The following is a 13882-nucleotide window of genomic DNA, read 5'->3' on the forward strand; positions in this document are numbered from 1 at the left end:
ATCCAAGGCTCAAACCCAGGTCATCCAGTGTGCCCTGGAGGTGCTTTAACCAACGAGCTATCTAACTGGCTCAGGCTTGTCTCTTACAAATCTTTATAGGTAGAGGAGGAGCTGGGATAGGTGTAGGAAGGCAGGAAGCCTTACAGACACGTGAAGGCAGGGTAGACTCAGGAAAATGCAAGTACTTTTAAACTGGAGATTGGGGCTTGGAGCATGGAGGGAGACACGTCTTCTTAGACGTGCAGTGTGATGGTTATCCCATCGGGACCCTGAGCTTTGTCTCCAGTATGTGGGTAATGAGGAGTAACAGTTTTAGAGAAGAGAGTGATGTGGTTGGGCTTGTATTCTCAGGTTACTCTTTTCAGTCACTCATGGCTCCTTTAGCAGCATAAACCCAAGACTCCAGACTAGGTCATCCAAAGATAAGGAGGGTGTCACCTCCCAACTGTCACTGTTGAGTCTGGCACCCCTACCACATTACTCCCACCCTCAAAAGTCAATTTGAGCCTACATTTTTTTTTTTTTTTTAATGAGACAAGGCCTCTCTACATAGCTCCGGTTGTCCTGAAACTCACTATGTAGATCAGGATAGCCTCAAACTCTCAAAGATCCATCTTCCTCTGCCTCCCAAGTGCTGGGATAAAGGTGCCTGATTCTTGACGTTTTAACACAAACCTGGAAGCAGGAAGAGTCTAGGGGTTTTTGTTGGTAAAGTGGAGACACTTAGGGAGAAGGTGTTCAGGGTAGCACCACAGACAACCTTCAGAACCAAGGGTAGTTTTAAAACTGGAAGCGGTGGCTCAGACTGCTTAGGCAGGTCAAGGTGGGTAAGTCATAAAGCATTCCTCCCAGTTCCCAGGCTACACACTTCCCTGAGCAGTTAATGCCTATGATGAACTGAGCTCTGTTCAGCCCAGAGAAGATGAGCTATGGGTGAGCACTAGTTACCGGAATACACAGACATGTATTATTTTGCTGGCAGAAGTGGTCTAAATTACCTAGAAATCTAATGCCTCTTTAATTTTAGTTGATAATTGTATATATTTGTGGGTTATAATTTGCTGCTTTGAAGGGGCATGGTTAAAACAGGCTAATTAAATCTATCATGTCAGATACTTGGTATTTCTTCATAATAAAAACATTTTAGCTTTGCCCCCTGTTTTAAAGGCAATTTTGAAATACACATTGTATTCTTATTTTAGTCACCATTTGTGCAACAGATCATTAATTTTAAAAACTGTTCTCTCTCTCTTCTATGTATGCAGATGGGAGTGTTCTCACATGCACATGGCTTGGGTCCTCCTTTATGAGTTCCATGGTGCTCTTTTGAGACCGTGCTTCTCACTGGCTCTCGTTGTTTGGGCTAGACTATCTGGATCTCCCTCTCTCTGCCTCCACCCCGACCCCACTCACAAGCACAGGCAGCCACACCTAGAACTCAGGTCTTCATGCCTGTACAGCAAGTACCTTATCCACTGAGACATCATCCCTGCCATGAGATTACTGAATCTTCTCTGTCCTATATAATTGAAACTTCAAACTCCTCCTCGTCCTCCTCGTCCTCCTCGTCCTCCTCGTCCTCCTCCTCCTCCTCCTCCTCCTTCTCCTCCTCCTTCTTCTTCCTCTTCTTTTAATCAATGTGGCTCATCAAGTAGACTTTCTTTTCTCCCCAGACTCCAGTAACAAGCATTTTATCCTTTTCTAAAAATCCAACTAATTTAGAGTCTACAGACAAGATCACACAATGTCTGTCTTTTCCTTTCTGTTTATCTGGGCAGCACAAGGTTTCCTTTTTCCCTTCATGTTATCTTATGTGGCAGCATTTCCCCTCGTATAGGCAGAATAGTATTCTGTCATGTGTGTGGTAGCGTACAATGATGGTCAGGCAGGTTGCCTCTGTCCTTGGCTGCGGGGAATGATGCTTAGGGAATACAGGAGTGCAGGCTCCTCGGTGAGGTCCTGGTTTCCGTCCCTGGACAGCATCTACAAGTGGGGTTGTTGGGTCATGTATTCTCTTTTCCTCCTTCTGAGGACCATGCAGAGTTTCCCACAGGGACTGTATTCATTTGCATTTTCACCAACAGTGTCTGAAGTTTCTCTTTTCTCGAGAACTCTGCCAACACTTATTTTACATCTTAATAATAACCATTCCAATAGATGTGTGATGATGTCTTCTATGTTTCAATTGACAGAGAAATCTATTTCCATGACTAGTCCTGAAGCCCACTACTTGGTTAGTTTTGTAGCATCTATACATACAGAAGGAAGCACCATAATTTTGTCTCTATACCCTTTCTCCTTTAAAATGAACAAACCTAAAACTGTATGAAGATCTGTTTCCTTTGAAGACTCAGTGTGATGGAGTTTGCTTTGCTGGACTCACACAGTCTTACGAGATGGCTTGAGGAACTTCTCTCTACGCGTCTTTGGTAGGTTAGTATCTTCCTCAGAGGGCTGGGTCTTGCCTCTGGTCCTGAAGAGCATGTGGTGGCGTCAGGATAACATCAACCATATGTGCCTTTTTTCAAGCCTTGAGTCACTTTTTAGCAAACTTCTTGTCCTAGTGACCTGTGACTTCCAGCCAGGTGTGTCAGCTCAGGCTTCAGTTCTTCACTGTTCCTGTTCACTCACTTCTTCACGTGGCTGTTTAACACGCCGTGTGTGTATACTTGGTTGACACGATTATGTTCTAAGATCTGCAAGGTTCAGCTCTTGCCTGGAACCTTAGGGAAATTCCTGATAAGTTCTCTCTCTCTCTCTCTCTCTTTTTTTATAAGTTCTCTTTTTAAAAATATACTTCACTTATATTTTCTTCTACCCAAACTTGGGACCAGAGAAGTAAGTCCAATAAATGACATTTTAAAAGTATTTTCAATGGATAAATGAATTAACAATCCCTAAAATCCTGAATATGTGTAAAATTTCCTCTTATTCTTCCTCCTGACTCCCTTCTCCAGGCTCCCACAGAGTCTGCATCTCTCTCATGTGTATTATCTTGTCACACCCTCAAGCCGAGAGGGTCCACCTGCCTGTTCGTTTCTGTCAAGTTGTGTACACGCACGTAACATTATACAGATTGAGCAGATGGTATTTAGGAATATATACGTATCTACATACACATAAATTTGTGAAGTAACAATTAATGAGAAAAAGAGTCCATAAGTTTGAAGGAGAGTGGGAAGAAGCATGTAGGAGGGTTTGCAGGGAGGAAAGGGCAGGGAGAAATGGAATTACATTTTATAATAAAAAAGAGATATATGGAAAAATTTGTGTATGTGTGTGTGTATGTGAGAGAGAGACAGAGACAGAGAGAGAGAGAGAGAGAGAGAGAGAGAGAGAGAGAGAGAGAGAGAGAGGGGAGAGAGAGGAGAGAGAGAAGCGATTTCAAAATTCTTGGCCATGCTGCAAATATCTACCAGTGAGTTCAAGCCCCATCCCTTGGTATTTTGGGATAGTGTTTGTCTCATGTAGCTCAGGCTGTCTTTAAGACAGTAATATAAACCAGGCTGTCATGCACTTAAAACACCGTAGCTTCAATTTCTGTATGTTGGGGTGAGGCAGCAGCACCACACCCAGCACCAGCCTGCCAGTTTTGAAAAGATTAATTTTTAATCTTCATTTGCGTGTACTCTAATGTCCACGTATGTATGACATACATGTGTCCTTGGAGGCAGGAAGAGATAAGACCTCTGAGAGCTGGTGTTGTAAGAGCTTGTGAGCTGCTAGACATAGGTGATGGGAACTGGGCTCCAGTCCTCCAAAGGAGCAGCAAGAGCTACACAACTGAGCCATCTTTCCAGGCCCAAATACACACATATGTATGTAATTGTCCAAATCCTGCTTTGCCCGCACTGGAGATGGCTGGAGTTGATAGGACTTAGTGAATTTTCCTACCTCGATGTTTTCGACGTGACTGCTGGAGCAGCATGCATGGACCCCTTACTGCTTTTTGGCAAGGGACACTGTACTATAAAGCTTTCTATCAATGTCTCGCTGGTGCCTGCGTCCATGGAGTTGGAACTCGCCTCCCACAATGAAGATGCTCCTCTGGCTTTGTGTGGGCCACCTTCTCTTTCATGGCTCTGTAGAGCTGTGCTCAGTGAAAGGCCCTGAGCTGGACTGCTATTCCCTTTTAGTTTCATTCACAAGGAGTCTGGGAACTTGGCCCGTGCGATAGAAAAGCCTTTTGATCCACAGCTCAGAACACTTTTGCTTACTTTTGCCTGGTGATAAATACAGGGAGACATTTACACTTCAGCAGCATGCTTGGCCTGCCCTTATGGTGCAGCAGAACCAGTCAGACCGTGTTTAAAATGAAAGGAATTTAATACACGTAGACAAAGGAGATTGTGCAAAGCATACATTCTTGGTTAATTTTCGCGTCCATCTTCTCCGAAGAATGTCTTCTTTGTGCTGGGGAGTGAAAAAAAATGACTTAAGAGAACATCAAAATTCTGAGGAGATATTCAGATATGGGAAGAAAGGAACTTTACTGGCAAGTCTCATTTTTACGGCAGCCGTGTAACCTTTAATTCACATGGACATCCATACATCTGTCAAAGGCTGCTTTCCCACCACTCTGACAGCCAGAATTTTATCTCTTCACCATTAAGATTTCTCCAGAGAGAAGGGCACTGCATCATCTTGACAAATCTGAATAGGAGGAGATGAACACGGCTGAGCTCGAAAACACTTCAGGGTGCCTGGCTTTAACCAGGCTCCTGTTTCCAGAGACCATTTCCCCATCATCACTTCAGACCTATCCATGTGCCTCTATTCCCCTTAAAAGCTATATTTTATAGAAAATGGAATTCTCCCCTCAGTGATCCCCCTTGCTCTGGGATCTGCCGCTACACTGACATATTCTTTTCTGTGGGGGGTCACACACACCCAGGTATAGTGGAAAGACTGAGACACAAGGACAGGAAAGAGGCCCTGGCTCCACGCACCAACCACAGAGCCTCAGATCACCAGCTCTCTTTGTTCTCTGGGAATCCCTTTCCCTGACAGGCAGGGAAGAGCGCTATTTTGCTGAAGAAGCATGCATGGCTGTGGGGACACCCCAACTATGCTTTTTCTGCAGAAGCACCAGTTAGAGAACGACTTCTTGATAATCCAAATAGGAAGTATGTGAAATGGCCAAGCACGGTGTGTGCCCGTGTTCTCAGCGCTTGTGCAATGAGAGGAATGAAGACTGGAGTCCAGCTGTGGCTGAAAACGTGCAGCTGGGTGAGGGGAGAAAGCCTCGAGTCGTGGTGATGCACGCTTTTAATCCCAGTGCTTGGGAAACAGACACAGGAGATCTCTATAGAGCTGAGTCCAGCCTGGTCTGCATAGCGGGTTCTAGGCCAGCCAGGGCTACATAGTCTCACCATGTTTCAAAGCAAACAAAGACAAAACAACCAAAGTCACCAAAGAATTTGGTGATTTACAGAAGAGAAATGGGAAACCCATGGGCTAGTAAGGATTACAGCTTGTGGCCAAAGGTGGCCCACTACCTGTTTTGATTTCATGAACTGATGTAGGCAATTCTACATGATAACATCTGCATTTCATATGCCTGGAAAATAATAAAAAAATTGATAATGTTAATGCGATACTTGGGAATCATATGGAAGTCACACTTTAGTGTTTATAGTCAAATGGTATTGGCTTAGTCGTGACCAATTGTCACTTTGCTGTCACTCTTTTGTGCCCTGGTGATACCGAGCCAGCATGGCACTGAATGGCTATGATGGAGAACACGTGGCTAACAAAGCCCCAGGTATTTTACTCATTGCTCTTTGCATGGTGTGCAGACCACCAGGCTACATTACCCTAACACGGTTATAGCTGTGCTACTTAAAGATTTAATTGTAAGACCAACAGGTGTGCTATATTTAGTGAAAAAATGATAAGGATCTGTCTATATGAAATAGTCCTATTTTTTCCTTTCTGTAATTTTTGCTTCTTTATCCTGGGAAAAAAGTCAAGCATCATGAGAGCAAAAAACAAAAGTTGGCACCCATTTGTTTGTAATTTAGCTTCTGTCTCTAGAACACTGCATGGTGTCTAGTAGCTGCCCAGTGAGCAGTGAAGGCTGGCTGGAGGCTGATGAGCTATGAGCCTGGAGGGGGTGCATGTATAGAAAAGCTGATAAAAACATTTCCTGGTTATGCATTTATGCTAAGCACTAGGATGATGATTTTATTTATTCACCTTATTTTTTTCTTTCATTTAATTTATACATGCCAACATACAGTGTTCAAATCAGGGTAGACCTATGTATAGTGCTGGTCTGTGGGCAGGTATAGACAACAGTTATATAATTAACATGTCCAAAAATCTTCAGAAAGGGATTTATAATGTTTGCACCAGGTAGAAGTGATAAAAGTTTGAGGATAGATTTTTCTTTTTAAAGCACAGCCTTATTTAATAATAGCAAAGTTAGTTGACAAAGACACATGATCGCACCTCTGTTGCAGAGGAGGCAGGCTTGGAGGAGCTTTGTTTCTTGTCTGATGTTACAGAGCAAGGGGGTCATAGATCAGAGAGCCAGGGTCTGTTGGATTCCATAGTCTAAGCTTCAGCCACGAGTCAATCATGTTCTCTTCCTAAATGTCTACAGCTTTTTATTTATTCAGGGGAGCGTGAAAGGGGAAGGAATACAAACTGAATGTGGTGGTGTAATGATAACAAGGAGCCGCAGCCACAGCGGGTGAGAGACAGAACAGGCAGGCCATGCAGAGTGAGGCTGGGTATTTATTTAGTGGGTTATGGAAGGAAAAGGGAAGAAGGGTAGGAAAGAAGGGAGAAGAGCAGAGAGAGGCAGAGAGAGGGAGGGGAGGAGAGGAGCCATGGCAGCAGTTACCTCTTTGGGAGAGAGACAGAAAGGAAGGGAGCTCAGGCTGGAAGCAGAAGGAAGATCTGCTTGCCTCGGTGGTGGTCTGAGGTGGGGATGGGCGGGGCTTGTCTCTTAAAGGAACAGGACAGACTATTACAGGTGGTTTGTGGGCTGCAGCAGGTGAGTGTTTTTCTTAGCTATTCTTTCTCATGCAGAATTTTCCTCATTTCCTGGGTTGAGGAGACTTGTTTTTATTTAGTTTTACCATAAGGCATGAGTACTCGTAAAGATGAGGAGCTAGCCGCGAAGGTTTCTCTGATTTCTATAGATCACTTACTTCTTGCTCCTCCCAGGACTGGGATTGTACAGGAAATGGCTGCCTGCCTGTCCGGTGTAGTGGCTGTGCTGTGACATGTGGTGTTAGTTTTATACTTTTGAACACTTCCTTGCTTGGAGATGAAAAGTGCTGTTTGTGAGTCACCACGTGAAGGGTACAGGCTCATAGCCTCTCACAGTCCAGATGTCCCATGTGTTTGTCTCTGGAAGCTGCATTTTCTACTCATATTTGGTGACACAGGCCTGATGTGTCTTCCCCACATGATAGATAGATCTTGCAAAGATTTTATTCTCTCTCTTTTTCTCTTTTTTTAAATCAGCACAGTATTTGGGGTATACAGAACTGTCTTGATCTTCTTAGAATGTAATTAGGTCTTAGGAACCCCTGTCACTTAGTAAAAGAAAACAGAAAGAAGGGATACAATGGCTACCCCACAGTGTTGATGAAATGGATAACGAGTTTTCTTGGGAACAGCTTGAGATGGGGGCAATTGGAATGATTAAGTGCATGTGTTTGAAACGACTGGTGTGCCACCAGCTTCAGAAATGGGTCAAGCAGCTGACTGTTTCCTGCAGATAAGAACACTCTGAGCTGCTAGCTGGGCAAAGAAAGTTGTAGATTCCCAACACCCAAGGCCGTTGTTCAAAGGGCTTTCAGAAACTCCCTGGGCATGCCTGGACATCCTGGCAGGAATTCCTCAGGGCTCTATTGTTCAGGCTTGTTCAGAATAAGTGAAGGGGGCTTTTTAGATGCTTGTGTTTGAGCTGTTTTTTTTTTTCAAGAGCCCCACGCAGATTTCTGAGTTAAAAGCAAAGCCGCTCGTCACCATCTCTGTGACTTTATTTGGTGGGGAGGGGTCCTGACAGCGACAGTACTGGCTTTAACCCTGCAATGTTCAATGGACTCAATCATGATCCTTCCTGTTGATGATGACTCCACTGGGTTTAGCACACTTTATTTAGTGTGCTAAATAAATTTATGATACAAATGGCATTTCTATCTAGCGACTGAGATCCAAACAACTTGAGTGACATTTTAAAAAACATCTGTGCACACACAGTTGAAGAATGTGGCATTTGCTGAAAGACACCGTATGAGGTTCTGTGTTGTCTGTTGCTTTCCAAGGGCACTGTTGTGCTCCTATCAGAAAAGAAAAACAGAAACAAGCACACATCTTTCCTTCTTTGGAGACTCCAGTAATTGATGTGAAACATCCAATTCCTCTTTGAAATTTGTGACTTCTAAAAATTCTCCCCACCCCCGGCATCCTGGTGTAGCCTTCAAAAATCAGACAGCTGTTATTACAAACAGAGACCGCTCTGCTTAGACCCTGAATAGACAATTATAAATGTCTGGATTCCTTCCTTCCTTGTGGTGGCTGCTTTTAGATGTGGAATAAAACCATGCAAACCAGAGGAGGCTTGAGTGAGTGGTTAGTATCCTGTTCCTGCCACATCTATAAACCTTGTTAAATTTTCTTTTCATTGTCTATAATAATTTCCCACTTCATAAGACTTATAACTAACCAGAAGTATCATTGATACAAGAATATCAAAACTTGTAGAGATGCAGGGACGATGGAATTTGTTTAACCAGTTGTTTCACGTAGGACAGGTGGGAGAGGGTGTGGAAGAGTGAGTGACCTTCCCTAGGACACTTGCCCACTCAATGGGGCAGCATGCTGAGTGAAATGTTTGCTTCTCTCATTCCGCAGATAGCCGCCCTCGCCCTTTCATTTTCTGGGACTCATCTCTAGCATCAGCGAGCAATGATAGCCATTCTTCTGTTAAGATCACCTGGGGAACTTATCAGCAGTTGCTAAAACAGAAGTGCTGGCTGAATGGCCGGGTTCCCAGACCTGAGTGGGGCTGCTCTGAAGTCCATCACCACGAGTGGTCCAAAATGGCTCTCTTCGATTTTTTGTTACAGGTAAGTTTATCCAGTTGCCTAAGTGGTTCTCTGAGATTGACAGTGTTGGAAGGCCTCAAAGGGATCACCAGTACCTGGAGTTTCTATGAAGTTGTATTTAAGTCCTGGAGTGCTATGTCTGGCCAAGTGCAGCACCTGTATTATGAAAGTTTACATTCTTCTGGGAAATGGTTGTGAATATTCTTTATAAAATTACTTTCTGAAGAAACAAGCTACTGGCTAGCCTGCAATATTACTGCTCATCATAGCTACAGGGTATTGAGTCACAGGGGTGTGTTTTACATATTTCCTGGGTCAGCTAAATCTTGGTGAGGATGGGTAACTCATTCAGGTTCCGACAAACTGCCAAGAATGAGAGCTCAGTCTCAGTAGGGGCTTGGCGATGTTAAAGGTTTATCTTCTTATCGTATTCCTTAGTAGTGTTCCAGCACTCCGTGGAATGCTATACCCACCATTTTCTGTATTTTCTTTCTAGTACCCACTTCCCCTCTCTCAGCAGGGCCTCACTATGTAGCCCTGGCTGACCTAGAACTCACTGTGTAGACCAGAATGACTTTGAACTCAGAGAGATCTGTTTGCCTCTGCCTCCCAAGTGCTGCCATTAATGGTACACACTTCCTACCGTGCCTGGCTCCAGTGTTATTTTTCAACAACACTTTCATAAAAATTGAACATTTAAGAATAATAGTCTGGAGACAGTCTTAGGTCCAGTTGGAAAACAGTTGATTGGACCTATAACAGTTATGCACATTTTGCTTGGTTTGTTGGTGGTGTACTATATAGAGTCCATAACAGCAGGGCTTTTGGTGATAATTCTTCCCAAGTGACCGCATAGGACTTTCCAGGATTGTAAAACCCGGGCAATATGGAAGGAGCTTCCGTTTTAGTTCCAGCTTGAATTTTCAATATCCTAAAACCAAAACCTGCAATGTCTTTGGCAATAGGGACTTACTCTCTAGTTCCGACATTAACCAACAGCAGGAATAATAGACTCTGAGGTTTGTGAGAACTCAGGGGCCTCCCTAGCTAACGGTTTATAGGTTTATAGTTCTATGTCTTACTTAGATGTAGCCGTCAACTTCACAGAGCTTAGGTTCAGCTGCAAAGAGTCTCAGCTGGGTAATTTTCTCCCTCAGGTGGACTGTGGGCCTGACAGTGAAGGGTTGTCTTGATTGTTACTGGCTGTAAGGTGGTCCTGAGTAAAGCAAGCTCACTAAGTATGAGCCTGAGAGTGAGCCTCAGAGTGAGCTGGAGCAGCATTGCCTCATGGTTCCCGCACTGAGCCCTTTCTTTGACTTCTCCCAGTGATGGATGTGACCTGGCAATGTTAAGAAGAAGCACACCCCCTCTTCTACCAAGCTGTTTTTTGGCTAGAGTGTTTATCCTAGCCACAGAGGTAGTTAGAATAGGGGGGAATCTATTCCTGGCCCCAAGGATTCTCTTTAATAACTTATGGATTCTGAGAGTGCCCTTTCCCTCTCTGAGTGTCTTCACTCAGAATCTTTAACATCCGCTTCCACTTTCCCTCTAGGTGTCTTTCCACATTTGTAGCCTGCCCAAGACACTCGCAGGCATTGTGTAATGAAGCCTTTTTATGGAGGGCACGATGTCTTAAGGCTTTCCTCTGTCCACCTTAAGCAAGTGCCAATTGGTCTTTGGATTTAGCAGCTAGGGTTATACTTTTCAAAATGTAGAAAGGTCCTTTAAAAAAGCATTAAAAGATGTTACTATTTATATCAACTGTTTTAGAAAGAGAACACTGTTGAACAGAGTAGAATGGATGGGAGGCAGGACCATATTTAGCCTTCTTCAATCCAATTATTCTCCATTAGCTGTCCTTGCCCACTCTTCCTGGGGCGCTACTGTGTGACCCCTATGCACCTCTCCACCCTACATGGTTTCCACTGGGCTACCTCGAGCTGCTTGGCTAAGCCTGGGTCATGGTGTGCTCTGACCAGCTGCTCAAGCACAGACTGTGGGCCAGTGCCATGGCTATAATCTCAAATATAGTCATATTTGACTACTGAAGAATCCTGGGCTGGGTATATAATCTCTACCCCCAGTATATTTTCTTGTGGGGAGAAATATATGCCCACTTCTAGGACAAGGCATCCCTTTTAACTGTACCATTCTGTCTTCCATTTTTTCTTTCGTGTCTTTGGTGAGCTGGTGCTTGGGCATTAAAGCCTCCCAACATTCGTTGTTCAAACTTACCCTAGGAACTCTGTGTTTACACAAACCTTGTTACATTGGATATTGGGTGTCCTGGGTGCATAATTCCCAGCTTAAATGTTTAAATCATTCCGATCTGACATAACCTCTTCTTCCTCATCAAGATCATGCCCCACCTGGGGCTCAGTAAAGTAAAAACACCTTCTGGGAATGAATTTCTTCCTTAGTCCTCAGCCAACCCATCCCATAAGGCTTGGTGAGCAGGTGTAGGAGGGGACTCTACTTAGTTCCCGGCATCTTAGGCTCAAAATAACCATACAAAACTGTATTAATTAAATCACTGCTTGGCCCATTAGCTCTAGCTTCTTATTGGCTCACTCTTACATATTAATTTAACCCATTTCTATTAATCTGTATATGCTACGTGGCTGTGGCTTACCGGGTAAAGTTCCCAGTTTCAGTAACGTGAGAAAAAAACTTGGAGCTCTGTCCCTGAGTGTCTCACACCTTAAGTCCTTGGATTCCGTATAAGGGATAGGAAAGGTTGCACTGTACTAACCATCTGAATCAGTTGTGCATATCTGCTTTATCCCACAGCAGGGCTAATGCACTTGAAGGAGTTTATGAAACAAAGTCTACATAAACTGGCCAGTTTCATGAGTGCTGTAGTAGTTAATATTTTTTGGTGTAAAATTTTTCTATTCATTCACATGGAGGTTGGTTTTGAAACAGAAATACGCCTTATCGAAGTGTTGCTTGGGAATGTAGCGAGTGGCTTCTGTGAACGATTTTAGATGTCATGCCTGGAGCGAATTACAGTCACTTGCTCTGTGATTGCCAGAGCAAGGGCCAGGGGACACAGGACAGTTGTTATTTTTGGCATACACTGTCCATTAGTTTCACACAATTAACAAATCTATAGTCAGAAAGGCCGGACCATATTTTTGCCTCTGGAAAGTGCAGAAGAGCCACAGGCAATCTTTTCTTCTTGAAGTGTGGGGGTATGAACTGCACAGGCCAAAATTTATCACCACAGGGATGAGAAAACTAAGCATTCTAGAGACTATTTTGTTTCTAAGGCTTGGCTCAATTTCTCTCAAAAGATTAGATAAAATAACAGAAGCAGGTTCAGCACGTGGAATCCCTGTTTTCTGACTTGGGAGACTTTACTATCATGGTAAGAAACTGAGATGGATTAGTTTGTGGAAGATGATTGTCATCCTTGCTGCTAGTCGTTTCTTAGCCTTGAGGAATCCCTTCAGCTTCCCTCTTTTTGGCTTTTCCATCTGTAAAATAGGACACTGTTTAGAGGGCTATTGAAAGAACAAATTGCTTTTATACATAACTTTGTGTATTTAGAATGATAATTGATATACAGTAAATATTTATTAACTCTGCAAATTAAGCACCTAGACATTCATAGACATAAGTAGAAGTTAAGTAAACCAATCTTCCCTTCATTTTATTCATTGAATGTAATTTGACAAATAATTTAATTTCTTTGAACATTTATGGACCGATATATTTTTCTTCTAGGTTGTCTGTTATTGAGGTTTAATTCTTTATGACAACTCTGTCTTTTCTTATAAAGTCTGATTTCCTCAAGGGCAAGTTCCTGTCTTATTGGACTTGTAACCATCCTGTTAGCAGCCAAATGTTTGGAAATGTCACAGTATCTGGGCACTGGGAAAACTATCCAATTATATTAAAATATTAGATCTGACGTGTCGAATTAGGATTGTTATAAGTAGAAGAAAAGCTGCTTGTGACACAGACAGTAAGTAACGTTGTTAAAGGAAGGGGATTGGGGGAGATATGCAAAGGGAAGAATCGAATGAACAGAAAATGGTTAGCACTTTGTATTGTCTGATGGACTTACACTTTCCGAGACTGTTTGTAGGATGAGAAATGAATGGATATTTTCCTTAAGGGAGCAACAGCTGTGTGTTCAGGGATAGTTGGTTTCACAGTCACCAAAAGTTATAGCATACTTCTTTGCACCGTCATAGATTTTCCCAAGTTCTCGTTTGTTGTCCTAGACACAGGGAAGTTTAATTCTGCGCATAAAAAGGTTGAAAGAGGCCATCTTCTGCCTCAAGGGTCACGAGATTTCCTATGAGAGAAAGATAGCTATCATAGAGTATACCTGGTACCATAAATAAGCCTTATGGAAAGAAACCGGAAGCTGTGGATTATTTTCAAATGGCTGGCTTGAGAATGAAGTTAGGGAGTTTGACGTTTAAACCAGAAAACAAGACTCCGTAGAAAGAAATTTTAATGGAGAAGAATCTTAGCAATGAGCTCAACGTGTGAAAGAGTTTGTCGAGCGGGAAAAGGGCGCCTGAAGCGCTTCCTGTTTTTTGTTTTTTTTTTCTTCTTAGCTGGCTGTGAGTAATGAAGCCCAGGTCATCAATTCAGCAATTAGCCACAGTTTGTCATGACAGCTGTCTCCTCCAGCTACCTTTTCTCCCCTTCTCATCTGGTGCCTAAGGAATTCGCTCTGGGATGAGTCCCATGGCATCCCCTTTGCTTTGATCTTTGTTGGTTGTTTAGTTTACCACTTAGTGGTGTGATAAAACTAAAAATGCCAACCGTTTTGTGTATGTGTGTGTGTGTGTGTG

General features: G+C 43.2%; 1 protein-coding gene across 1 annotated transcript in view; it reads left to right on the plus strand.

Moving 5' to 3' along the window:
- Positions 1–13882, plus strand: part of Fam198b (family with sequence similarity 198 member B) — a 39601-nt gene that overhangs the window by 8064 nt on the left and 17655 nt on the right. Inside the window, exon 3 of the mRNA XM_005344128.3 lies at positions 8875–9089. Coding sequence (XP_005344185.1) covers positions 8875–9089 — 215 coding nt within the window. The remainder of the gene's footprint in view (positions 1–8874; positions 9090–13882) is intronic.

The sequence above is a fragment of the Microtus ochrogaster genome, chromosome 1, assembly GCF_000317375.1.
Source record: "Microtus ochrogaster isolate Prairie Vole_2 chromosome 1, MicOch1.0, whole genome shotgun sequence".
NCBI classification, from domain to species: domain Eukaryota; kingdom Metazoa; phylum Chordata; class Mammalia; order Rodentia; family Cricetidae; genus Microtus; species Microtus ochrogaster.